The 27678-nt window shown below is 51.0% G+C and overlaps 1 protein-coding gene and 1 long non-coding RNA gene across 4 annotated transcripts in view; one reads left to right on the forward strand and one right to left on the reverse strand.

Annotated features, from left to right (window-relative positions):
• Window positions 1-21327, reverse strand: part of LPIN1 (lipin 1) — a 127902-nt gene extending 106575 nt beyond the window's left edge. The window contains exon 1 of the mRNA XM_046661858.1: window positions 21187-21327. Within this exon, the coding sequence (XP_046517814.1) occupies window positions 21187-21267 (81 nt within the window). The 5' untranslated portion in view covers window positions 21268-21327. The remainder of the gene's footprint in view (window positions 1-21186) is intronic.
• On the forward strand, window positions 886-8005 carry LOC124239354 (uncharacterized). Of its 3 annotated transcripts, none has more exons than XR_006888605.1 (3): window positions 886-2183; window positions 2350-3275; window positions 5392-8005. It is a non-coding gene; the product is annotated as an uncharacterized LOC124239354 (long non-coding RNA). The 3 variants fall into 3 exon arrangements; XR_006888606.1 differs by having other exon boundaries at window positions 2350-2405; XR_006888607.1 differs by having other exon boundaries at window positions 886-1856.
• Window positions 21328-27678: the final 6351 nt, after the last annotated feature.

Consider the following 27678-nt stretch of genomic DNA (forward strand, 5'->3'; position numbering starts at 1 on the left):
TAGAGACCTGAGAATTCTTCTTCCTTCATGACAGGAGTTTCCATGGCCGTGTATCTTACGGTACCTGAATAAGACAAATCTTGGGGACCCTAAAACACTTGGCATCCTGGAGCCACAAGACCAGAGGTGAAACTTAGCAGAGACAACCATGATAACGTTGAGACACTGACCTACCTGGCGGGATTACGCATAACAGTTAAGGAACAGTTTTAGGACAGCCACTGGCCAAACCACAGAGACATCCACCCAACCAGAAAGCACACAGCCCTGGATGCGACAGTAAGTAACACAGGTAGCTTTTTATAGGGTGACTGAAATATACACTCTAGAATCTGATGGACTTGAGCTCAAATCCTCAACCCATCACAAATTATCTGTGTGACCTTGATCTAGTCATTTAACTTTTCTGTGCTTCAGATTTTTCCCCGTAAAATGAAGATAATAACATATTGTTATATGAGGAGTACATGAGAATGAATTTAAAGTACTTAGCATGGAAACTGGTACATCTTATGCATTCAACAAATGCCAAATACTGATTATTATTATTATTACTACTGCTATTACTACACAAAACCAAATGGCACAGAATGGTGCAGTTATTCACACTGAGAGTCCACTGTGTGTGCACCTGGCCCAGGCACTGTGGACAAACCTGGGTGTTGTTGAGTTCACAGCAAACAGACTAGCGAGGACTCGATGAGTCAAGTTCGGTCACGTGCTGACTGAGCATCTCCTACGTGTCATGCCCTGTGTAAGTACTGAGTTCATCACTGGCGCAAGTCCAAAGATGACTAAGACATGATCACTTGAGTTGTTCATAGTTTAGCAGGATAAACAGGTGCAGAGGCAAATCTCTGTGATCCGACCTGACGTGTGCTCTCGTGAAGGCACAAAGAGGGTGCCGGGACAGCCCAGAGGGAGGAAGATCTCCTAGGGCAGGATGAGAGAGAAGACAGCCCAGAAGAGCTGGGTATCAAAGATCAAGTAGGAGTTCGCCAGGTCAACAAGGGAGGATATGGCAAGCAGAAGCATGACTAATCTCGGCATTGCTGTAAGCCAGTGAGGAGATATGAATACAGAGTGTGGAGCGCAGAGCTAATGAAGCGAGAGGACCGAAATTCAGTAAGAGGCATTGAGGAGTGAGACAAAAAGAATCAGGGTGCTACTGAGGCATTTTGTCCAGGAGAGCAACAAAGGAGGGTTACAGAGGAGCAGTCCTGAAGCCCAGGCGTGCGGAGTGGCTCTGGGAAGGGAGAGGTCTGTGGCTAACAACAACCACCACTGAGGGAGCACCAACCACGTGCTGAGCGCTGTGCTGGAAATCTCTGTGTGTGTCTTCTTTAAATCTCACTACCCACCTGTGAGGTAGTTGAATCAGCATCAACTTAGAAGAAGAGAAACTTGAGGCTCAGAGCAGCTTTATGTGACCTGCCCAAGGACACATGCTGTGGAGACGGCTAAGTCGCACCTGAACACAGGTCTGTCCAACCCCAACAACAGGTCTGTTCCTCCCCCTTGGCCAGATGCCTTCGGAGGGGCAGGGAGGAGGCACTGAGGATGTTGCAACAGCCCATGAGGAAGGAGTGAAGGGGTGGCAGCCAGCCTGGACAGAGATTCTTGAACTGCAGGAGACTACGAACCATGGACACAGGGCCTCCAGCACGCGAATCACACCTGACAGGTGGTGACCTTTAGAGGCTACACTTGGAGCGACTTCCACCTGTGCACCAAGGCAGACTGATGGCCACACACGCAGCTTCCTCAGTGTAGAATAATCACGCACACCTGCTGTGTGCCCGGTACCCGGCCAGGCGCTTTCAATAGTCAGTTCCTGTCATTCTTCTCCAAGCATTGTGGGTATTATCATCCTGGTTTTTATTGGAGAAGCTGAGTTTCAGAAGGGTCTAATAATTTTCCCAAGGCCACTCAGCCCTTTCCGCTCTAAACCACGCTGCCCTCCTTTGTCCAGCTGGCCATGTCCTGCTCAGCCTCCATCTCCTTTGTGACATCTAGCCCTAGGACTGAGAGAACGGTAGATGCAATCAATCATTTCCATATCAGCATTTCCATAGCTCCTTGTTCATATCTGAATGCCAGACTTGTCATATTGCCTTGCCTATCTGTCCCCCACTAGACTGGGAGCTCCCCGAGAGTGGCCACCAGCCTTTTTCTTCTTGTCGGTAGGGCCCGGCACAGGGTGTCCACTCGGGGACCATTGGTTGAATGATGCATGTGTGAATGAAAGAATGAGTGAATGACATACTGCAGGTGTGGTCACCTGTATTTATAGTATTTTTATTTTCTCAGCGTATTAGAGAGTGTTACTTGAGACACTGTGTTTTACAGGAGTCCAAGCCTTAAGGAGAAGGGAAGAGGCGCCCGTGACCCCGTGTGAGCATCAGGTACCCGTGCGGAGCTTTGGTCTCTGATCCTCCCTATTCTGTCGTCTTTCCCCAGAACACCTCCAGGGACTCCAGACCCCCTTAAGTCACGGAGGTGGTCGAGCCTGAGGTGTGCTCCAACCCCAGCAGGACTTCCCAAAAGGTTTGGAAAACATGTGGCCGATTAAGTCAAACCTTGTTAATGTGCACCAAGTAGAACTTGGTAGAATAACACACTTTATGCTTCCCAACTACACATAATGACTTGGCCTCAGCAAGAAAGTGGTCCCTAGAAATGTGGATGCATTTGAAAAAAGAGATACAAATAACACAGTATTTTGCACATAAGTGAGAGTTCAAAGGGCCTGAGGGCCATTTGTGGATGGGAGTGATTTAAAGGAGGCACGACGACTATGCTGGAAGCATGTGAACTTGGGCGATGGGCCTGAGAAATGGCCTCAGGCTCATAGTTGACACTGCAAAAGTGGCAGCTCATTACAGCAACTGCACTCTTGAGTTTCACGACAAACCTTCTGTTCACAAACTGTGCAAAGCCTTGATCTTGTCTCGAATATCACAGATTCCAAATGAGAGGGATCCTAATAAACAAGGTTTGGTTTATTCTGGTTTTTGTTTTTAAAAAAAGAGCAAGCAGTGTCCTGCCACCGTGCATTTCATAACCACAGGGGGCAAGAATCCTGCCCATGTCCCCAAGATTGCGTGGACCGCATCGGGCACTTTAAAAGCCCAGCTTTTAAAAATCAGGCCCTGATCCATTAACTCAAAGGTGGGTGAGTTTCCCAGTAGAAACAACAACCAAGAACATGAAGAAATCGCTGCCTCTGAAGACCTTAGATGCACGTGATATTGTCCTTGCACTTCTCAGAAGAGGTGGGTGATGCGGGAGCCAGTGGCAGCAGCGTCGATTCTGGGGAGGACTTTTAAGTAAAGAACTTGGAGGAAAGCCCCTTGACCTTGGGTACAGCCAGTCCCTTCTACGAAAGCATCTGGTCTCCTGAGATAGCCTCATTGAAGCTGGGCCCCAGCCAGGTGGGAGAGCGGGCAGCAGAGGAATCAGGACACAGCAGGACACCGTGTGCCCCACTCCTCCAGGCTCGCCCGCCTGCCCCAGGGGCTGAGCTGACTCAGATGACAGACACCCAGATCCCTGTGGAACCGGAACCTGGGGGGGGGGGGCGGGGGGGCGGGGTGGGGAAAGGTTGCCTGTTGCTTGGGAGAAAAGTACAAGGCAGTCAGTGCTGAACATGGTGACACTCTCCAATGACCACTGGCCGGCCGGTGGCCCTGGGCAGAACCGAAAGCAAAGCTGGGCAGTTTGAGGTCTGGGAACCACCCAAAGCTGTGGGGGGCGTGAAAAGTTGGGCCTGCCCTCTCCTTCCCCCTGAGGGCTGCTGCCTGACCTGGGGGTGGGGCTTGCTCCTGGCCTGGTGTTTGGGGAGGTGGGGAGGGACACAGTAGGGGCTTGGTGCCCAGGCTCTGCCGGTGCCCACAGGCAGGTGGCCCACAGGCTAATTTGGTGTGAGTCAGGTTTTCAGCCACCACGGCAGCCAAGCCCTTCTCCACTCACCCAACCCATGGACGATGGCCCTTCCCTCCCAGGCCAGGCCTTATCACTACCAATGGCAGACAAGGAAGGAGCCAGCAGGTCGCAGAGGTTCAGCAAACACTGAGCTTCCTAGGTTCAGCAAACACTGAGCTTCCTCATGCTGGGCAGGCAGGCTGAATTCCTAAGTCGTGATTCCCAGGCTCCAGCGGGCACAGCAGCAAGAAGGCCTGCCTCCTGGTGTAGCTCAGAGTGGTGGAAGGGGGCTCCTTCCTGCCCCCCTGCATCAGGCCACAGGCCACGAGGAGCTGCTGCCGCTCCAGCCTGGAGGGCAGACAGAGCTCAGGGCTGCTGCAAACACATGAGCTGGGGGAGGCTTCTGGAACCGCTGGCTGTGGGGAGCACACAGAGCCTCGGGCAGGCAGGAGCACGGGGAAGGCCTCAAGGGGAGACGTCTGAGCTCAGCTGTGACGGTGAATCGGATTCTCAAGGCTGAAAGAGGTAAGAAAGCCACGTTCGGGGACAGGTGCACAAGGGTGTCAACGCTCAGAGCAGCAGCTCCTGGGGCCTGGGGCCTCATGCACTGGCAGGAATCTCCCTGGGGCCACCCTGGGCTAATGAATGAATGAAGGCAGAAGTCGGGCCTTGGTTCTGTTTCTCCCTGCTTTGGCCTGAAAGCCCGCAGCCTGCCCAATCCTGAGTGTCATGACTTAGGAACTCAGCCCGCCTCCCAGCATGAGGGACAGAGTGAAGCTCAGTGTTTGCTGATGGCAGATGGCCTCTCTCAATGCAGCACCGATTTTTCCCTCTCTGGTGGATCAATCCAATCGGCAATTGAACACGCTCTCGCTTTGTTTCATTTGTTGCGTGTTACAAGGCCTTCTCTCCACCCCCTTCCCCTGCCGGCTCCTGCCTGTTTCTCTTTCCCTTTCCAGGAGACTCCTCTAAAGATCTGCCTACGCTTATTTTCTCCAATTCCATTTTTCTGGTTCTCTCTTAAATCCACCTCTGTCAGGCTTGTGTGACTCCATAACCTGGAAGTGCCCAGCTTTGCTTCCATCCTGGCAGGCCTGTGGGTGGGCCAGTAGTGGTCATAGAACATCACTGTGTTCAGTGCTGACTTAAAAAAATGAACAGAGGGGCCAGCCCCGTGGCATAGTGGTTAAGTTCAGCACGCTCCGCTTAAGTGGGTTCTGGGGTTTGGATCCTGGGCCCAGACCTAAACCACTTGTCAGCCGTGCTGTGGCAGTGACCCACATATAAAGTAGAGGAAGATTGGCCCAGATGTTAGCTCAAGCTAATCTTCCTCAAGCAAGAAAAAAAAAGAGGAAGATTGGCAGCAGATGTCAGCTCAGGGCAAATCTTCCTCAGCAAAAAAAAAAACAACAAAAAAGAACAGATACTCAAGTTAACCATGCCTGGTATGTGTTCATCCTGTGCTAGGTGTTGGGCTGGAAAGCAGATGGGGAGTACAAAGAGCCGTGGTCCTGTCCCCCAAGAGCTTGATACATTTGGTGAGACCACACTGCAGCCTCCAGAATGACGTGTAACAAGGATGGAATGTACAAGGAAGTCAGTCCAGGATTCACGGGTGGACGAGCGATATGGACACTCAATGGTCGGAAGTTGAGAGGGCACAGGGATGGCTGTGGTCAGAGGGGTTGGAGGCCCCTCACGAAGACAGGGAGCTGAGCTCAGCTCTGAAGAGCCAAGGGAAGGAGGACTTCATGGAGAGCGAGGGCTGTTGCAGGGTGCTCCCTCTTGAGTCCTTGCACAAAGCCCGTGTGATGATAACGGAGTGTCTGACCCTGGAATCATCTCAGCTTCACTGCAATTCCTTCATCCCTTCACTGAGTGGCTTGTTCTATGCGACTTACGAAGTCTCTTCCGTTTTAAGGACTCTATAATTCTGTGTGCCAAAACGACATTCATTCCATGCTAGGCATTGGGCACGCAAAAATTGTAAAAATCTGTGGCCCCTGCTGCAAAGAATTCACAATCTAATTTCGATGGGAGTTCAACCTTAGTTCCCTTAACAACCTTGGGAAGGAGATACAACAAAGATTATTGTCATCCCTGTTAAAGATGAGGAAACTGAGGCTCAGAGAGGTGCCAAGGATCAAACACAATCTCAGCCTCGGGGAGGCTCCCATCCTCTCACCCTTTGGTGTGCCGGTGCGTCAGCCAGCGGGGCTCTTGTTAGGAACGCCGATTCTGATCCGGCAGGTCTGGGCTGGGGGCTGAGAGTCTGCATTTCTGCTCAGCTCCCAGGTGATGCTGACGCTGATGCTGGTCTGAGGACCACACTTTGAATAGCAAAGGGCTCTAGATTCACACCCGCTTGGACTGCTGACCAGATCATTCAGCAGAGTGCCAGGATCACTTTAGATCATTCTAGAATCTCTAGATCAGTGCTTCCCAAACCTGGCTGCACATCAGAGTCACATGGCAACTTGTGAAACAAGCTCAAAGCTCAAGGCCTGAAATTTGATTCCATAGGGATGGGATCTAGGATTCTGAAGTCTTTTTTTTTTTTAAACGAGTTGTACAGGTGGTTCTGGTGCACAGCCCTTCGGAAGGTGACTGCCCCCACCTGACCTTCCTGAGACCTTGAGGATGAGCGCCCTCTGCCTTTTCTACCTCTCAGACTCTCTTCCTCCACCAGCGCTGTATCCATCTTATCTGTCACAACGACCTCGAACCTGCCTTCTATTTAAGACTGGACCCACGTCTCGAGAAAGCCTCTGGGGTGTGATTTCAAGTGGATAAGGAAGGCTGGCCCCTGACCCAAAATAAGATTTCTTCCCCGCCTTTAGCTGCTCTTGATGCCTTCAATTTCTCAGGCTGCAACATAATCCCAAGACCTCAGGGGCAGGGCCAGAAACCTATTTATCTCTGCCTCCTGGGGCTTACCGTGGGGTACAGAGTAGAGACCCAAGAAATGGTGGTGGATTTAAATGAAAACCTTGAGGTAACCATTGCCCTTTCTTCTGACTATTTTTATCAAAGGAAAATGTCTGGAGAAGAGCAACTTAGGTTGCATCCTGAGGTTTTCCTCTGGGACACAAAGTGGGCAAAGCCTGGGCACCGCGTGCTGCAGCGGAAAGGAGAGACGGAAACGTGCAAGAAGGCAAGGAGACGCGGCCTCTGCAGAGCGCTTGCTGCGCTGTGAGCGCTCTTTGCTAAGCACTTTGCAAACACTGACGACTCGGGATGTAACCCTGTGTGCTTATCAGATTCGCCTGGAGAATTCACCGACATCACGTATTCCCGCAAACCTGCTGAATCAGCCTCCAGGGGCAGAACCCGGGAACTCAGCAAGGCGCCCAGGTGATGCCGGCATTTGGGAAGCACTGCATTCCATGGTTTATCCCTCGCAGCAGCCCGTTTTACAGATGAGGCCACTCAAGTGTAGGGTGACTTACCGAAGTCACACAGCCAGGAAATAAATGTCAGAGCCAAAGCAAGGAGGAGAAGCCAAAGGTTCTAGTGGCATTATCACAGGAAGTAAGAAATATTCCAAATCCTGGGGGCGGGGTACGAGCCCATGACCCTGCGCTTTGACTACGCCAGTGTTTCCTCAGGCCACACAGTGGGGCAATGTCCCCATTTAGGGCGTTTTCACCGTCTGGACATCACCCTGCACGCCCCCAAGTGAGTCATTCTTGATGTTGGAAAGCCAGGGACATTGACAACCTGTAAGAAACTGGCAGCCACTTGAATTCACAGGGAACAACTCTGGCAAAGAAAACCCTTTTCCTTCTCATTGAATAGTTAGATTGGCAGGTCAGGGGACCATCTCACCCACATGCACACAAGGGTGTGTAATGGTTTCAATGAGCACTTGATAAAGTCTTTCATGATCCCCAAAAGGATGGGTTGGATGCCTTGGATTGGGTAATACTGTAATAAGTAGAAGCAGTTAAACTGACATTCCTGGGGCCGGCCCTGTGGCCAAGTGGTTAAGTTCACGTGCGCCACTTCAGCGGCCCAAGGTTTCTCTGGTTTGGATCCTGGGCGAGGACACACACCGTTCATCAGACCATGCTGAGGCGGCGTCTCACACGGCACAGCTAGAAGGACCCACAACTAGAATAAACACCTATGTACTGGGGGCCTTTGGAGAGAAGAAGATAAGAAAGAAAAAGAGAGAAGATCGGAAACAGATGTTAGCGCAGGTGCCAATCTTTAAAGAAAAAAAACACCCTGACATTCCTGAGGAATGTGGACATCACCTTGGACGGAGGCCCCAAGAGTCATGCCTCTGGCTCTATTCTTGCTCTTTCCTTCTTAAGCATTTTATCAATGTTGCTTTGGGATAGAATGTGTGTTTGTGACTTATGGCCCAGATGGTGTAGTGAATTTGTATTTCGAATCACCCCCTCCAATCCAAACCCATAGTATATAAAAAGACAAGACACAATGACGCAGCAAGGCTCAAAAACAAGCTCAATGTTTTCATGAACCAAAGACAGATGAGAAATGTAAGGCCACAGGTCTCCGGGGCTCCGCTCCAGAAGCAGAGGGTGCAGTCAGCACCTGTGGAGGCCTACGTGCGATGGGGCACAGGAACCAGGCACTGAAGTCTGTTCTGAGAAGGGATCCCACTGCTGGAGAAAGAAACTTGAAAATTTCTGCAGCCCTACAGCTTAGGGCAAAGGCTATAGACGGCAGTGGGAAGACAATGACACAGCCTTTCAAACAGGAATCAGACTGAGCAACTGTCTCGCTCAGTCTGTGTCTCAAATGTCCCCAATGTCACTATAAGATAGGGCCTCTGCGGTGCTGTTACAAGGCCTGGCTCTGGAGTGAGCCCCAGGGGCCTGGGAGGCAGCAAGCCTGGGGCGGGTCTCTCAATCACGCAGCCTAAATGTTTGAGAACAAAGGACTGGGGTGGGGGTGGGGGTAGTAGAGGAGGGAAAAAGCAATGAATAAAAAAAATTCATTCAAAATGAACCTGAAAGCAAAACTTCTTACACTTATGAAGAAATATAATGCTAAGAAAGACAGCAAAATAATAACAATAATAACAAGAAACATTTGGAATATGGATTCACACCAACGTCATTTCATTGAACAGCTTGACAATGACTCTACGTAAGTACAATTAGGATGGTTAAAGATACAGATTAAGGAACAACTTCCACTAAAAAGAGAAATTATGAAACAGAAAGATATATAAAAATTAAACAATAGGCAGTAGCTAGGGGAAAGAACCAATTAGAAGTTTTGGAAATGAAAAATATTGTCATTGAAACCAGAACAAAATATCAATATAGTGGATAATATCTAACAGGAACCAATATAGGAGAGAATTAATGAAGTGGAATATAGTAAGGAAGAATTCAACCAGTGCAGCAAGTCAAAGAGATAAATAAAGAAATAAAAGAGTGCCTAGGAGACATGGAGGATACAGTGAGAGGCTAAAATGTGTGTCTCTGAAGTGTCCCAGAAAAGAGAATTAAGGAAGTCACAGAGGAAAAGCTTTCGAAGAGTTGTCTGAAAATCTTCTAAAATTGATGAAAGACATGAATGATGAGTGAAAGTAGGCTCTGAGCATTGAGAAGGGCAAATAAAAACAAATCTACACACATTGTAGTGAATCAGTAGAACATACAAGGCAAAGGATAAAATTTAAAAGTCTAACAGAAGCCTAATAGTTTTTAAATACTGAGGACAGCAACCGTCAACCTGGAATTTTATACTCACCTAAGCTACCATTCAAGAAAAAGAAAGTGCAAAAGAAAGACAGCTTCAAATCTACAAAAACAAAAGGATTTTATCTCCCATAGACCCTCCCTAAAAGAACTATCAAAGGATGTACACCAGCAAAAAGAAAAGTGAACTCGGAGGGCGGATGCGGGAGACACATCTGGATATAAGTGGTTGGAAATTTTAAAAAGTTTATTAAACTTTTTACAGAAAAATGATAACTAATGTCAAGACAGGAGGAACAAGATGGGGTTTCGTTGAATGGTTGTTAAAGCGAACTAAGGTCTAGGTGATATTTGGCAGGAGTATAGAAATAATAAATAATTTTAAATTGCATTAGACAATAAGTTAAACGGGCATGTTTAAAAATTAAGGAGAACTACTGAAAGAATAGAAATTCAATCTACAGTCATGGAGGAAAAACGGACAATGGGATGGGAAAAATATATTTCTTCGATTATCAATTAAATAGAAATCAGGAATGGAAAGCAAGTAAGTGAGATTTTCAGATGTAACAAAATCATTGTATTGGATAACAGAATTAAAGAACCAAAGGACTTGGACAGTCTAAAACTGGCAAAATGACACTTAAGACAGTTATCCTAAGACTCAAGAAGTCAGTTGTATAACTCCTAGATAGGGACGCCTTAGCCATCAGCAGTTAACGCTGAACCCTTTGATCTTAAAAAACAGTAAGAGAAATGTGAGATCCAGAAGAAGGAAGACCAGAGGCCATTGTGCACTCCACTGGCCACAGAAAACTTTAAGAAGAACACTGACAACCTAGAGTCTTCCCAAAGAGTATAAGTGGATAGAACAGGAAATGTCGCATGACAAAGAGCTGGTGGAAGGAACTGGGTGTATTAGGCTGGAGAAGCAAAGACTTAGGGTTATGAACACTGTCTCTGTATCTTAGAAGGACATAGTCACCTAAAAAAATTTATATATATATATACACACACACATATAAATAATATATATGCATAATTTTAATATATTTAGTATATTGAGTATTTTAATATATTTATTATATTAAAATATAACAATTGTATATATTTATTACACAAATATATATATTGACATATTAGACTTATTCTGGGTAGCATCAGCGGGTCCAGTTAGGACCATGCATTGATATTACAAAGGTCCATTTTGTTTCCTAATAAGGTCACACTGCCTGCAGTTAAAGCTGCTGAACCTCCCAGTTCCATTTTCTGAGGCTCTTTTATCACCCAGATCCTGCTGGCTGCTAGGAAACAAGACACACATGGCACAGTTTCTGCCCTCAAGAAGTTCACCATCTAGGAAGGAAAACAGACAGTGCAGAACCAATACCAAGACAGCAAGGGAAGCTCTTAGACTGCTGGCTACAAACTTCAGTAGGTACCAGAGGAGGGCGGAGGTCATTTGGTCTCCAGGATAGAAGAGAAGGTCCACAAAGAAAGTGACCTGGACATTGGGCCTTGAAGGACAAGTAAGAGCTCACTGGACAAAGAGGTGGGGAGGGAACACTGTTTACAAGGGGCAAAGGCCCGAGGGGGCCTTTTGGTGACAACTTGAGAGCTCCGTGTGATTAGCATTGTGTTTTCAGCCCTGAGGGGTGATCATCAGTGGAGCTTCTAAGAAAACAGAGATGCCTGAGGCCCAACCGCATAGATTCAGATTCTATATTATTTGGGAACTGTATAAGTGATTCTGATGTCCAGGACCGAGAGCCACGGCAAGACTCCCTCCAGGCCAGCTTTGAGCGCAAGGCTAGATTAGATGACCAGTCAGCAAGGCCCCTTCCAGACTAATATATGAGGATCCCATATAGCATTGTCTTCTTCCATCCAAAAAGTTTCCAAGGGCGGGACTCCTGGCGGACAGTGTCTCTGCTGCTTGTCCTCACCCCACCCCACCATCCCCCTAAGAAGAGGCATCAAAGACTAAGATAGTTGGAAAAGGACCATCACTCAAGAGAGATGGTCTCTGCTGGAGAATCGAGTCTCTAACTCTAAGCATCAGGACCAAGCAGAGCCCCGCCGGGACAGCTGGCCCCCAGGAGAGTCGGAGTTCATTCCTGCAAACGCTCTCCAAAGAGAAATAGGAAGGCGGCATTTCCAGAGGAGAGAGCGGGTCTGTAGAAGCAGGTGGCCTCTCTGGAACTATGGTTTCACTGCGAGTTGTGAGACCTCAGGCCCAATAAATAATCTCTCTAAGCTGCTCTGTGTGTAAACTGAGGCTAACAGTCCACTCCCATGGTTCTTGGAGGACTGATAAGACAGAAAGGGACAATGCCTCGCAGGGCACCCGGCACACAGACAGCACTCAGTGAACACCAACAACAATACACCTAGATGCTTATCATTTTGAAAGCACCTTAAATTATTCATAAGTTGGGAATAATTCATAGGTTTGCAAAAATACTATCCTCCAAGCGGCTGCTCAGCGTTCAGTGTGGGAGACTTCGTGTTCTTTCTCTTTCCATCTGGTGACCTCTCACCTCACACTGGGCATTTCTAATGGGATACAACCCAGAAACCTGATCCCATCTTGCTTCATCATTAACTGTGAAGTGTCTATCAAACGGCTATTAATAAACTCAGTCTCTGCCTGGGTCAGATCGGGGAGGACAACAGCCAGCCGAGTCCTCTTTTCCTTTATTTTGAACGACTTTGAGGTTCAAATCACCTTGTCCTGGGATAAGGAGAATTCACTCCGGAATTTCAACAGTACTCTGTTATTGTGGGCTGAAAACGTTTTACGTATTGACTCGGTTTTCTTTTGCTCCCCCCACCCCCGCTTGCACGGGGCAGAGGGGACAGGACTCCTGCCATAGTGTGCCCTGTCCTGGGTCCCGGTCTGACAGCGCCCCCTAGAGGAGATCTCTGGGCCAGGGCACCAGGGCCCAGTTGACGGCGGTTAGATGCTCCCCAGGAAGGGCTGCCCTTTTACGGGGTAGGAGAGGAGCGAGCAGGGCCTGAAGGATGCAACAGGGCAGGGAAGCGGTCCTCCCAGCGCGGCCGTACAGAAAGCCTCAGTCCACCAGTCTGAGGTCTATAGACACTGTTACTCCACGTTGCTCCAAAAAGCATTCCAGCCTGCGATTCCAACGTCGTGGAGCTGGACTCCTACACAGGTTACCTCCTTCAGGGGTTTCAAACTATCCTGCAGAGAGCCCTGGGGCGATGTGGAGAGGAGGGTGGGGGCTGGCAAGGCAGTGGTTAATGTGAGACAGGAAAGGGAGTTTGAGAAGGGAGGGCACCACGCTCGCCCACATTGCACCTTCGCAGGTTGCCCCATTTTTACTTCATTTATATGGAGGGCTCTGCAGAGATTTTCGTTGATAGCAAGGGCTCCATGTTGGGGAGTGCAGGGGCTAAAAACCATGATCAGGCCACACCTTGGGCCGCAGCTGGAACACACAGTCGCCCTGTACAGACGGCACAAAAAAAACCCCTCTGGATGAACAATTTTCAAAAAGGGGGGCCCCACCTCCCGCCCGTCCCAGCCGGCCTCAGTCCCAGAGCCCAGCAGGCTTGGGGAGCGGAGCGCAGGTTGGACTTCCACCCCCAGCAGCCACCGAGCCAGCTCCCTGTGCAGCCCACAAACTACAGAAGCCTGCAGGGCAGCGCTGCCACGTCCTCAGTCTACAAAAGCACCCGACCAGGCTTGTCTCAGATGCCGCGTCCCGCATGAATAATCATGAGCTTGGCTGCCTCGGAGTGGGCACCCAGCACTTGCAACTGCACACACAGTCTCATGTGATCCGCAGATGGCTTGGTATGGGGCAGGTGTCACCGCTCCAAAGTTACAGCAGGCCTGCTCAAGGTCCCACCGCAAGCCTAGAACTGAGACCTCCAGACTCTTCAGATTCTGTGTTCCCCTCCTACTGAATACGACTCTCCCTCGAGAGTCTCGTTCTCTTTATCCTGGTTATAGTGAACTCCTCAAAAGTTCAGAAGCAACCCTCCTGTACTGCCTTGCTGCCCCTGCCATAGGAGATGTCACATCCTCTGCCCCTCCTTGAGTCTCTGCTACAGACCTCGGACCAGGAAGGTCAGCAGTTGTGTTCCAGTAATGTCCAGCAACACTCTGCTTTCATGTCAGTCCTGTTTAAATAAAAATACATTAGGTGGGGCCGGCCCAGTGGCACAGTGTTTAAGTGCACACATTCTGCTTCAGTAGCCCGGGGTCTGCCAGTTCTGATCCTGGGTGTGGACATGGCACTGCTCATCGAGCCACGCTGTGGCAGACGTCCCACATATAAAGTAGAGGAAGATGGGCATGGATGTTAGCTCAGGGCCAGTCTTCCTCAGCAAAAAGAGGAGGATTGGCAGAAGTTAGCTCAGGGCTGATCTTCCTCAAAATAAATAAATAAATGAAAAATGTTTAAAAGACATGAGGTAATTTTATTCCAAACTTTGGTTATTATTTACTTATGTCTTTATCAAATCCAAAAAGGATCTCAAGCAGCTTAGAAAGAAAAAAAAAATCAGGTAATAGAACTGTCTGAAAACAGATCAAAAGCCACGAAACAGAGCAGGATTTAGGCTGCTGGGAGGGAGTGGAGAGAATATTCCTGAAATCTACACTTAGGATCATCCTGCATCTGAGCAGTAAACAAAACCCTGCCCCGGGCGGCCAGGGCCCTCGGGGAAGAGGAGCCACGGGGCTCCGTGTCTGACAGAAGAGCCACAACAACTTGTCACCACAGACACACATCCAAGCACGCACCTGAGAGGAGGGGGTTTATGGGGCCTCAGACCCCGTGGGGGAGACCATAACAGAAGGACAGCGTCTGACCCCCTGGAACCTTGGGCACAGGCATCCTCCAGGTCACTCGCATGGGATGGCTGTGCTCTTTCTGGTGGACACATGCTCTGCTCATGGCACCCAGGCTACGGCCATCCACCCCAATCCAGTGCCTTTAAATCAGACCAGCCCTCCCACAAAACACACCAGGCACCCGTCCAGTGGCCAGCATATATCAGCCTCAGGTGTTCCAGAATAACTCCTTTCATCCCAGCCTTCCTCCTTCCCAGAGCCTGTCCATCCTAACGTCTGGCCTTTGTCCCCATTTCACCCTTGGGCCTAACTACAGAGCCATCTCCAGATTGTTCCCAGGTCCACCCACATGGGGTTCCTCCCTCTCCAAGTGCAGCCCACCCCCACCGGGTGGTGCTGAGGATGGTCACATGGTAAGTACTAGGACTGGGGTCAGGGGAGCCCCAGCGCATAAATGAAGACCAGACTAGGCCAAAGGCCACCAGCAAATGGTAAAGGCCTGGGTGTGCTCACCTCGCCACCTCGTTCATTCATCTGTCCCTTCCACAGATGCCAAGCACTTGCTGTGTGCCAGGGACCAGTCTCGGAATAATTACAATAAAAGTTAGAGTGTGCCAAGTTCCAAAAGGAAGTTGGTGGTTGAGAATGCAGGCGTCGCTCCCAGCTGGGGCTGCGAGGCAAAGGCCAGGCCTTGAAGGATCAGTGGACCCCCGGGGGGGCAAGCCCTCCCCCAGGTTCTTGTTCATTGAGTGTAAGCCATGAAAGAAGAAATGAGGTTGGATAAGCAGACAGCGAGAAAGCTGAAGGAACGAGAGCGATGAGACAAGGAAAACATCTAGAAAGAGAAACAAGACCCAGTATAGTTCCAATCCAAATGCAAAGAGGAGTTCAAATTGGTATTTGAATTTACACACATTTCTTGCATGGAAGGTCAGGATATTTTAGTCTTAGCTCTATAGACACGCCTAGAAAACAGCCCTGGTGCCGTCTTGGGGGCCTCGGTCTCCCCATCTGCAAAATGAGGGGTCGCACCAGATCTGGAGTGCTTAAACTCTGTATTTCACGGACTGAAGTTACATTTCTAGCCCAGACCTCTTCTCTGGATTCCAGCCTCAAATATCCACCTGCCTTCTCAACACGCATCTCGATAGTAATTTGTCCAAACTGAGCCACTGCTCCACCCACCCCCATCCCCACCACATCTGGCCAAACCTTTCCAGACAACTCCATCGTCCCAGCTGCTCAGGCTGTGTCCTGATCCCTGTCTTCTCACTCCTCACATCCAATTTGTCATGGCACCCTGTCAGCTCTGCCTTCAGAACATCTCCAGAAACTTCTCACCCCTCCACCGCAACCTCCCTGGTCCAAACCACCATCGCCTCCCACTGAGATTATTGCAACGGCCTCCCAATTGGTCCCAGTGCTTTTGCCCTGCCAGCCTGGGGCCCAGGAGACTGGTCCCCCCAATATGCACACTCCAAGGCATGCCTCAAATGCCCCCATGACTTCCCGTCTCACCCAGAGTCAAGGCCAACACCCTTATGATGCTCGGCCAGCCCCACCCCTCCCTCGCTCTGACATGATCACCTCCTGTTCTCTTGGCTCCAGCCACACCGGCCTCTTTGCTGTTCCTCAGACCTGACAAGATGCCTCAACCTCAGGGCCTGGACTCCTACTGAGCCCTCCACTCTCACCCTCACCTCCTTTATGTCTTTGCTCAAATGTCACCTTCTCAGTGAGACCTGCCCTGACCTCTCCATTGAAGGCTGCATCACCTCCCCTCTGTGCTCCCTGTCACCCTCTCCTGCTTTATCTCCATCACCCCCTCTCCATCCGGCCCATGTTTTACTTATTTGTTTGCTTGTTCTAGTCTCCCTCTCTTCGAATGTGAGCTCCCGGGGGCAGGCATGTTCATCCATTTTATTGGCTGCTCCATCTCCAGTGCCTAGAAGGATGCCTGCCACACAGTAGAAGCCTGGTGAATACTTATTACTAGAATGAATAAATGAGTGAAGACAATAATCGTTTATTATTTTCATTTGGGAAGCATGGGTGGTGATGGATATAGAATTGTCAACTTTTTAGCATTAAGTATCAGGAGGGAAGAGGGGAGGGAGGGAGAAAGGAAAGTGCCATCCCATCATTTTGTAAAAGAAAGATACTCCTGAAAATAGGAAGTACATTCTCTCAGGATAAATAATAATCTTTCCTAAGAAAGTTGAGCGGGTGGACTCACAGCAACACATACACCGCACAGCTCTGTCCTGATCTCTTCTTTCGCTGTGCATCAGTGAAGACGTTGGCAGTGACACCCACCCATCCCCACTGTCACCCCCAGAACCCTCCAGCTCTGCGACACTATGTTTCTTCCTTGAAAAACACAAAGAGGGCCACTTACCCCCGGCTGGCCCTGGCTCCAGCAGACACACCTGCTTAGGTCAGAATCATTCTTGGCCCTGGCAAAAGGTGAGGGTTCCAGCTCCAGAGGCCAGCTCGGACCCAGGGCCACCACTCAGACAGCGAGAGCTGGTGTGACGCCAGCCTGTGGTTCACAAACTTAACAGTTCACATTAAATTTTTAGTGACTTATAGTTTTCCCGCAGATCCTATGACATTTTTCATGCAGCTGCTAAGAGAAAATAATAATAAGACTCTTTACAAACCTTGCCTCACTTATCCTCACCATAAGCCAGCAAAACAGGTTTACAAGCCCTGATTGCAAAGACAGCGAACACGTGGCTCAGGGAGGCTAAGAGCAGCTTCGTGGGGGTGGGGAGGGAGGCGGCGGCGGCGCAGGCTGGGAGCACCTGGAGGGGTCTGGCCCCATCCTCTCTCCTCTGCAGAGGCCAGGGGGCAGGAGTTAGGGGCAAGGACATGTGCACCTGCCACTCTCCCAACCAAAGGCAGCCCAGACCTCTCTGTTTCTTTCTTCCTTCTCAGCCCCCTGTTGCCATCCCTCAGGGTCAGCAACAAGCCCACCTGCCACTCCCTGAGCTGCCTCACTCCAGTGGCTCCTGCCTCTGTACATGGAGCCCCCGTGTCCAGACCTCCTGGATGGAGCACCCCTGGTCCAGCCTGTTCTCTCCCGCTTTCTGCCTCATAATCTGGGCCTCGAAGAATGGGTAGGACTATGATCAGCTGACAAGGAGAAGGATCAGGTGGCCTCTCCAGGCCTCTGGTCAGCGATGACAAAGGAGTCCAGGTTGCAGACAGACGCTCTGGACCAGTGGGGCCCAAATTCCAGCCCCCGCATCTACAGGAGCTGGAGGTGGCAGGATGGGTGTGGGGTTCTGATGGTCACCTCCCTGGAGACCAGCGAAGACAATTCGCTCAGCGCCTCTACAGAAAGGCACGGGGCTGGGCAGCACATGGTCATGGTAGGAGAGAACGGAGCCACGAGAAGGAAGGGGAGGCTAGCCTTTGAGAGGCCTTGAATGCCGAGCTAAAACATCTGGAGGAAAACTACACTCAGAATCCTCTTCCAAATTGGGAGACAGGGGTCCAGATTCACGCATTCACTGAGACCAAAGGTCTGAGCATAAATGACGTGATTTTTCACCATGATATTCGATAGCTGTCGGTAACAGCAGGCTACCTTTTTTCACGTTTAGTACTATTATTAATATTTACCAAGTACTTGTTAGTATCATATTATTAGGTATTGTAAGCCCATTTTACAGATGAGAAACTAAGGCTCCAGAGAAACAAAACTTATAAGAGGTAAAACTGGGGCTGGAGCCCAGGCCCTGGGGCTCCTGTCTCCAAACCTCAGCCCACCCCACTCCCCCCGCTTTGCGCTGGATCCCCATATTTGGCCTGTGACTGCTTGCTTGCTTTCACAGGCCAGGTGCCTAACCAAGATGAGTGTCTAGCTAAAGAGCAATAAAATCCCAAACGGCCTGAGGAAAACACCTGCAGACTCAGCCTGAGGGGAACGCCCTGTCCTCTCAGCCCAGCCTCCTCTCAGGCTGAGCCCTGGGCCCAGAAGGCTGCACCCCGTGTGCTTTGTTTATTGAAATCCTACTCTTCCCCAAGGCCTGGCTCCAATGCCAGCTTCTCAGGGACGCCTTCCTGGCCCCACCAGTTGGAACTCCTCCTGCTCTGTGCCCCTGTGAGCTTGGCAGCTGGCCGGGTGCAGGCCTACCCACTGACATTCTGCCCTGGCCTCCTGCGCAGGCACCAGGTCTCACCCAGCTCTCTGAGCCCCACAGGGCTCCGCACACACTCAGGGCCCCCAGTCTCTGGGAATGGTCATGGCCAAGGCTGCAGGTAGATGGTGCCAACTTAACAGGTGCCTCTGAGGGCTCACAGCATTGCCAGATGTCCTTTCGCAGCCCCAGGAAGGAAAGCACCCCAGGAGATGTGAGCCACTTTGACCCTGCCTGGAAGCAGCCAGCCCAGCCCCGGGCTCCGGGCCATAGCGGCTGCAGCCCCTGCCTCTCTGTCCTGCTGGGCCAGCTCTCCCGCAGCCTCCTCCTAAGCTTTCCTGCATCACGGTCAGTCCATCTGGGCTGCCGCCTCAGTTTCCTTTGTGTTCCAGTTCTGCTTTGCTGAAGCCCTCCTCTGGGCCTGGCCTTCCTCTGTCCTCAATGGCTAGTCCTGGACTCAGCCCCCCACAGCAGAAGGAGGCTGCACAGCAGGTCAGACTCTTCCAGACATGGCCACAGCTCTGTCCCAAGCCTGAGTTCCCGAGCTCCTTCAGACCCTGCACCCGGGGGGTGGACACCCTGCAGGAGCCAGTGCTGTTGCTCCAGAGTGCAGCAACCCCTTCCCCCCTTCTGCCATGGAGGCCTGCCTCCCCCAGGGAAGAAAGTCACAGCTGCGACACGGCAGGGTATCCAGGCCACACTGGGGCAGCTCAGGGGCCTGGAGGACTTTAGCCTGTGGTTTTAGAATCCAGCACCCAGGCCGGCGTGGAGGTTGGAAGAGTTATGGAATAAAAAGGGACAAGAAGGGGATTTGAAATTCTTTCTGTGGCTTAATTATAATGAGCCTTCAGGGAGATGAAGCACGACCTCTGTTTACAAAGTTCCTAGGCTCCCCAAGTGGCGGGACAGTTGGCGTTTTATTGTCTTATTTATACTTTGCTCTATATTCTATATCCTCTGTAATGAACATGCTGTCATCATCAGGAAAAATAAGTAATCATCAAAAAATACAAGCAGAAAACAGATGTTGTCAGAGCTCCCTGGGGTCATGCATCTGCAGGTGCCCAGGATGATGGAACGAGGGCTGTGCTGGTACCCAGAGACCCGGCCTCCTATCTCCTACCAGCCCCCTGAGCTGCTTCACGCTTCACAGCCTCAGCTTCCTCAGCTGTCAAATGGGAATGACAGTGTCTGCCTGGGATGCACAAGAGACTCCTGAGATAATAAGACCCACGTCTTGGGGCTGCGGAGAATATGGGTCACTGTAGTGGACATGCAGGCCTCACGGGAGAGCAGTGCTGCCCACGTTGGGGAGCAGGTGCGCTTCTCAGTCAGCACAAGCCGCTCAGTTTAAGAGACATTCCAGGAATGGCAAGAAGGCACAGCCATCTGAATCCCCAACTAACCACACAACTGGTCTATTTAACCAGAGCGTGGGATTGTTGATCTGTACAGCGCTCCTGGGAGAGGCCACATTCTGTCCTCAGTGGATGGAGGGAGGGTCATTGGTCAGTCCCAGGTCACTCTGCTGCAAGCATCTGTCCACTCAGGAAATACTTGCCCAAAGGGCCGAGCAGCAGATGGTGGCAGAGGCTGCAGCAGAATCCCGGTCCCCTTCTTCCTCTGTGCCCCCACTGCATCTCAGCCCGAGCACCAACAGCAAGCCCCCAGCAGGGCCTCCTGCCCTGAAGGGAAAGGAGCCTGCCTGAGGATGAATGTGACTGAGTGACAGGTGACAGGTGCTGCGGAACCAGCAGCCAGAGGCTCTGTCTGCCCCATGCGTGCCACACCCCTCACTCTATTTCCTTAGGATGCAGAGAGTCCCAGGCTCTCTCTGCCTCCAACGCTGGGGAACCCTCTGGGGCCAGCCTGGCCTTCTGCCGCTGCAGATCCAGGCGGAGCATCCAGGGTGTCCCTGATGCCATTTGGGGCAGGGTTTAACACATGACCCTCACTGCAACTCAAACCATCTTTGAGGAAACAGCGAGGCCCGAATTCCAGCCGAGGCCTCGCCCTCCGCACCCACTTCCACTTCGGGTTATCTGAACACCCTCTACTCCTGCTTTGGGGTTTTAAGTGAAAACAACTACTTTTGAACAAAAGCCCGGGCATCTAGGATGAAATCTAAAAAAAGGCAGGACGGTACAGCCGCTGGCTTTGGAGTTGAGTGGAGCCACAGCACACACATCACAATCCCTGAGACACACTGGTTCAGTGACAGCACTGGGCGAGTCACTTCAACACTCGGGGCCTCTCCTCTGGCCAACATGCAAACATGAAGCCAAAGCGAGTTCCTAGCACGGCTCTGGGGCGGGAAGCCCTCAGAAAAACCCCGCGGCCCTGTCTGAGGATCAGAGCAACCACTACCTATTTTCCATCCAAGGCAAAGAAAAAAGCCTTGAATTCTTGAACAATTTCTCACACCTCTTCTATAAATGCAGCCTCCTAACAGGAGCCCCTGAGGAGTAGCTGGTTCTAACCCTTATCTGGAGAAATGTGTATGCACGAATGCTAAATGCTCCCCTCTGGGGGCAAAGGATCCCACAGGTCTCATCAGCGCTCCTCCCCTGGGGGTGGCAGTTTGCAGATGGCCACACGCAGCCCTTACCCATGACCAAGGTGAATCCGGGCGGCTCTTGCCCTGAGGGGGCTCCCAGGTGGAGCCACAGGTGCGGTCCTGCTCCTCCATGGCGGGGCCTAGGGATGCTGGCCTTCCCCACACCCCACGCCGCCGGGAGAGCAATGTCCCGCAGTGGCTAATTTCGCCGGCTCAGGAGCTGGGAGGCTGGGCCACGACACTGAGTCCCGGGCAGGCGGTTTCCCTTTACACCCCAGGAGCCCGGCCAAGTCACAAGGCTCAGGAAAAGAGCAGAGTGTTAAATTGCAAATCCTCTCTCACCTGGGGACTGGCTAACAAACAACACAGAGACACTTTCTGCGCCCTGAAAGATGCAGAGACTCCAGCAGAGGCCAGTTTCTACAAACTTGGTGAAAGGGGGATTGGGTGAGGGGGCATGACCCCCATTGGCAGACAGAATTTATGTTCATTCTCTCTTCATCACCTCTCTAAGGTACAACGTGTAAAACTCAGAGACTGACTAACTTCTCTAAGGCCACACAGCTCTAAAGGACAGAATCGGGATTGAAACCCCAGAGATCTGTCTCCAGAGGGGAATTGACGGGAGGAGGTGTTGAGGGAGACACCACCTCCTGTGCTGGGTGAGGGAACCTTGCAAAGGCCGTGCAGACAGTAATCCACTCACTTTCGACTCCACCGCTTGTTCCCACAAAAGCTACAAAGAATCCTTTCTTTCTGTTTCTCAAGTCTCCATTCCTCTGAGACGCCTCGACCCACGTCCGTGAGTCTGGAAAGCTGGGTTCAGTGGGCTTCCCATCCCCCAGTGGGCTGCCATCACCATCTCCGTCACGCTTGGCAGCATCAGCCATCACAACAGCTTGCCAATTTTGAATACTTCCCACATACCAGGAAGCTAAGCATTTAAGCTGTATTCTGGTGTATAATTTGCACAGCAACCCTATAAGGTTACCAACAGAAAATAGGAGCTTAAAGAACTGCCTTTGGGTTACAAAGCGGCAAGTGGCAAAGCAGGGCCGGGTTGACTTCAAAAACAGTGCTCTGCAATCTGATTCTGATTCTGCTGGGGTCTTGGATTCGGGGTGATGAGGCGGGGCTCCAATGAGCCCAGGTTTTAAAGGGACCTGCAGCAGGGTGGGAGGGAGGGAGGGCACACAGCTCCGGCTGTTTGTGGGCGAGGCTGGGAGCAGAGGCAAGAGTGGGTGCAGGGGCTTCAGTCTGGTAGTAGTTTGCAAATTGTCTGCTAAGACCCACCGCCTCTTGACGTCTTTCAACTCCTCCCGGTGGGCTGGGTGAAGGTCCTCTCTGGTTCTCCAACTCCTCCCCAGCCAGGCCTTTTCCAGTTTCACAGTCTTCACTCCTCTTCCTCCTTCCTCCAGAGGAGGCCCTGACCAAGAATCATCTGGAGTCGCGGTGGAGTGAGGTGGAAGAATACAGGAAGGTGCCTGGCGTGTCTGATCTGATGCAATGGGCATTATTACCCTCCTTTCACAGGTTCAGGGCTCAGCGGTTCCCCAGGTACTGCATCTAGCAAGGAGCAGAGGGAAACTCGATCCCAGGCCTCCGAGTTCCCAGGTCACCGCGATCCTAGCCCTGCCTTCCTCACCCTGGAAAAGCTCAGAGAGCGCCAGGGAGGGAGCGCTGCGCACAGCCTCACAGCCGGGTGCCCCGCCCCGGAATAGCTCCCGTGGTCTCAAGGCCCTGAAATGTGCTTCAGGGCAAGAGGAAATTAACAAGCCCTTAGGACGCTTCCGCTGAGCCGGGTCACCACCATTCTTACTATTTTTAATTCATGCTGCCAAGATATTTTAAGAACCTCCTGACAACAGAGTGATAAGATGGCAGTAATTATACCTGGTCACGGTCAGGATTTAGCCAGAAATCTGATAGAAGCACAGTACTGCACAGGCAGGAGCACCTCCGAACGTGTCATAGTATCGATTAGTAAGGGGCAGTGGGCGTGCAGCCTCCGCGGTTCCCGTAGGAAGGGGCGGGGGGCGTGGTCCTGGGGGCTCCGGGCCAAAGCGTGTTTCCCAGCCCCGCTGGCAGCAGGGGTCGGAGACAGGGCCATCCGGCTGACACGTGTCTTGCTGCTATGTTGGGCCCTGAGAGCCAGTGCTGGTTTGGCTGGTGCACCCAGGAATGGGGCCGTGAGCGTTGACGGGGCTCCCAGACGCTCTGCGTGGTAGTTAAATCTCACAATCTGAGTCACACGGACCCGGGCTCTGGGTCTGACTCTGCCCCTTAGAAGCTGTTCTGACTCAGGCCAACTCACTCAGCTTCTAAGAGCCTTCGTGTCCTTATCTGGGAAACGCGGGGATAAAAATAGAGCCTCTCCCTCATAGGGTTGTGGTGGGGATACTTGAGGCCATGCACCCAGAGTCCTTGACGCCACGCCTGGCATGTATTAGACCCTCAAAAAGCAGCAGCAACTATTAATCCTCAAAATAACTTTGAGTTAGGCATTAAGAGCTCCATTTTACAGACAAGAAATTGAGCCTCTGTTTTATTTTGGACTTCTGTCAGCTGCGGACTCTAACGGTTCCTGCAATAGATCTCCTGAGGACTCTGTCGCTGCCCCAAGGGACTGTGGCCAGCACCAGGCTGAATTTCCCTTGAAACACTTCCCCTGTGTGTCCTGGCGGTGCAGCATCCGCAGGACACCCCTTTGCCCCCGGCTGCCAGGCCCGGAGTCTGGGAGTCACCTGATAGCCCCCAAGAGCTCTGTGATTCTCCCATTTCCCGTCTTCCCCCAGCTCATGCTGACCCCTGCCTGGAATGCCTTCCTCCTCCTTTCTTCTTTTTCAAATTTGCCCACATTCTAGGCCCAGGCCAAACCTCCTTCCTCCATGGAACCTTCCGTGATCTCTCCATGGCTTTTCCATCCTTTGACCTGGGAGGGAAAGGATGAGGTTGGGAGGGAAAGGATGAGGTTGGGACAGACATTGCTGAGCTCCCCCATGTGCCCAGTGCTTTTCGCACACACATCATCTCTCTCTCATTCTCAAGGTTAGGGGATATTTCCCAGAAGAGGAAACAGGCTCCGAGGCTCACCTGGCCAGGAAGAGGTGGCGCTCAGAGAGAGTTGCCACTGTCCACTCCCCTTGCTCGCCACTTAGAGGGTGCCAGGGGAGGGCTGGTCCTGGTGAGTTTACATCTCATTGTCTCAGCCACTGGAGGGACCCCTCTGACACAGTCCCGGCCTTAGTCGTCTTCAGCTCCAACAGGACATCGCACAGTGGAGAGGACACAGCATGGGGAAAAAGTCACATCAAGCTTTTTTTTTTTTAATTAATAAAGTTCATTCTTTTACAGCAGTTTAGGTTCACAGAAAAATTTATCTGAAAGTACAGAGAGTTCTCATATACTCTCTCTCCCTCACCCGCACAACCTTCCCCACCACCACCTGCCACCAGATTAATACATTTGTTACAACGGATGAACCTACGTTGACGCATCATTATCACCCATAAGCCCATCACTTGCATTAGGATTCTCTCCTGGTGTTGTACATTCTGTTGTTTTGAGAAATGTGTGATGACATGTATCCACCACTGCAGGACCATACAGAGTAGTTTCACTGCCCTAAAAATCCTCCGTGCGCCACCTAGTCATCTCTCCTTCCCCCCATGTCTTTTAGGGCTTGACAGCTGATTTCCTTTTAGCGCTGAATGATACTCTGTTGTCTGGATGTACCACAGTTGGTTTATCCATTCATCTACTGAAGGACATCTTGGTGGCTTCCAAGTTTTGGCAATTATGAATAAAGCTGCTATAAACATTTGTGTGTAGGTTTTTGTGCGGACATGTTTTTCAACTCCTTTGGATAAATACCAAGGAGTGTGATTGCTGGATCAGACAGGAAGAGTATGTTTAGTTTTGTAAGAAACCAGCAAACTGTCTTCCAACGTGGCTGTACCATTTGCACTCCCACCAGTGATGAATGAGAGTTCCTGTTGCTCCACATCCTCACCAACATTTGTTATTGTCAGCGTTCTGGATTTTGGCCATTCTGATAGGTGTGGAGTGGTATCGCTTGGTTGCATTTCCTTGATGACATATGATATGGAGCATCTTTTCATAGGCTTATTTGCCATCTGTGTCTCTTCTTTGTTGAGGTGTCTGTTCAGGCCTCTGGTCCATTTTTTAATCGAGTTGTTGTTTTCTTATTGCTGAGATTTTAGAGTTTGTGCATATTTTGGATGACAGTCCATCATGCACACACACTACATCCACTAAGGTCCCAGTAGAAAACAGACTGGATGCTCAAGCTGGATCCTCGAGGAGGCCCTAATAAAGGGACTGTTCACAAGGACACGGGCAGGGTTGAGGAAGGCCAGCAGTGGCTGGTGAGGCAACAGGGCCAGGAAGAGGAGGTGCTGAGGCCATCCTTGGGTCAAGGAGAGAGGGAGGGAGCAGCGACCTGAGCCCGGGTGTGGGAGGCAGGATACCGGCCCCCACGGTGCCTGTGTCCTAAGCCCCAGGACCCGAGAACGTGTTACCTTAGGCAGATTTCCTTACATCTTCCACCACACTGCACGGCAAAGGGGAATTAAGGTTGCTAGCCAGCTGCCCTTAAAATAGGGAGACTATCCTGGATGATCTCCAAACAATAACCTGAATCGTTACCCCAGACCCTCTTCTCCCACCACTTCAGAGCTTGGAGCATGCCTGACATGACCCCCTTTCACTGCAGCCTCTGCCCTTGCCGTGTTTATCCGGGTGGGTCTGATATAATCACAGGGTTTTTAAAAGGGGAAGGGGAGGCGGAAGAGAAGCAGAGACAGCAGTGTGAGAGGGATTCAGCCTGACTCTTTGAAGATGGAGGAGGGGACCATGAGTCAAGGAACGCTGGTGGCCTCTGGAATCTGGAAAGGCAATGGAATAGATTCGCCCCTGAAACTTCCAGAAGGAATGCACCCAGCCAACACCCTGATTTTAGCTCAGTGAGACCTGTGTTGGACTTCTGACCTACTGAACTATAAGTCAATTAATTTGCATTGTTTTAAACCACTATGTTTGTGGTAATTTGTTACAGCAGCCACAGAAGACTAATACACTGAGAGAGTAGCCGGAGGAGAGGGTCATCCTGCAGGACCTTTGGCTGAAGGTGTCAAGGGTGTGGGCCTGTCCATGGTGATACAGCGGGGAGGAAGTCAGAGGAATAAGTACCTCGAACTCTCTCTCCTCACACTTTCTCATCCTCTACCACTGGCTGAACCCAGCCAGAGGCCAGAGAGCTCACAGCAGAGTGGGGAAGAGCGGATCTAGAGAGGGAAAAATGAAGGGAAGACCTGTGTGTGTGTGTCTTTCTGAGTCTCTCTGTCTCTCTCTCTCACACATACACACACGCACACACAATGACTCCCTGTTGTTCCCGTGAAGGTAAACTCTGTTCCGCTGAGTCAGAAAATCCTACCATGACTCACTCCTGGAGTGAGGGGGACAGGGAATTAACTGTCTTTTTTCCCCAAGGTTAAAGTGGCAAATAATCTCTCCAGGTCATTTGTTGGCATCAGGACCAAAAGCTGCAGAGGGATTGGATACTGTCTTAGTCAGCTTGGGGGCCATAACACAATCCCACAGACCAGGAAGCTTAAACAAGAGAAATTCGTTTTCTCACGGTTCTGGAGGCTGGAAGTCCAGGATTAAGGGACCGGCCAGTTGGGCTCCTGGTGCACCTCTGCCTGGTCTGCAGACAGCCCCTCCTTGCTGTGCCCTCACATGGCAGAGAGAGTGGGCATGGGGGGCTCTGTGCTGTCTCCTCTTATAAGGACACTAATCCTAACTATCAGGGACCTACTCTTACAACCTCATTCAACATTAATTACTTCCTTACTCCAAATACCGTCACACTGAAGGTTAGGGCTTCAACATAGGAATTGTGGGGGACACAAATCAGTGCATGGCAGAAGCCCTTTTGATGGAGTCTCGCATGCAACAGGCAAGAAAGTTAGGAACCTGGGCACAAAAAGCAAGCAAAGAGTCCTGGCCTCAGAGACCCCCTGGCCTGGCCAGAAAGCCCTGGCAACACTTCACTGCCCAGACAGCCAACAGCAGAGCATGCCTCCATCTCTGGCATCTCCGGACTCAGAACTGCTGCTCCACCATAACTGCCCACACGTGGTGGAGCCCTCCGACACTGACCGGTTCTGAGTTATTTGCTACCCCATTAAAGATGGAGTAATTTAGTCTGACCTGTGGTAAAACAGGAAAGCTAAGGTTTGATTTTACCATAGACGGTGGAAGATAACAAGGGTCAGAGTCTTCCGATACAGGTCGAAACCAGTCCTAACAGAAGCGAGGTTTTGTCTTTATACAGAGGCAAAATTACGTTCTCTTGGGTACTGAAGAAGCAAGCTCTAGGCTCAAGCATCCACACGCGGAGTCACTCCCTGGGAAGGGTTTCAGGTTAGGGGGACCATGAACGAGATTTACAGCCAGAGGCAAGCCAGTCAGTCTGCTCTGGTCCCCAGGGGGAAGACAGGAATCCCGAGCCCTCTG

The sequence above is a fragment of the Equus quagga genome, chromosome 5 (genome assembly GCF_021613505.1).
Source record: "Equus quagga isolate Etosha38 chromosome 5, UCLA_HA_Equagga_1.0, whole genome shotgun sequence".
Taxonomy (NCBI): Eukaryota; Metazoa; Chordata; class Mammalia; order Perissodactyla; family Equidae; genus Equus; species Equus quagga.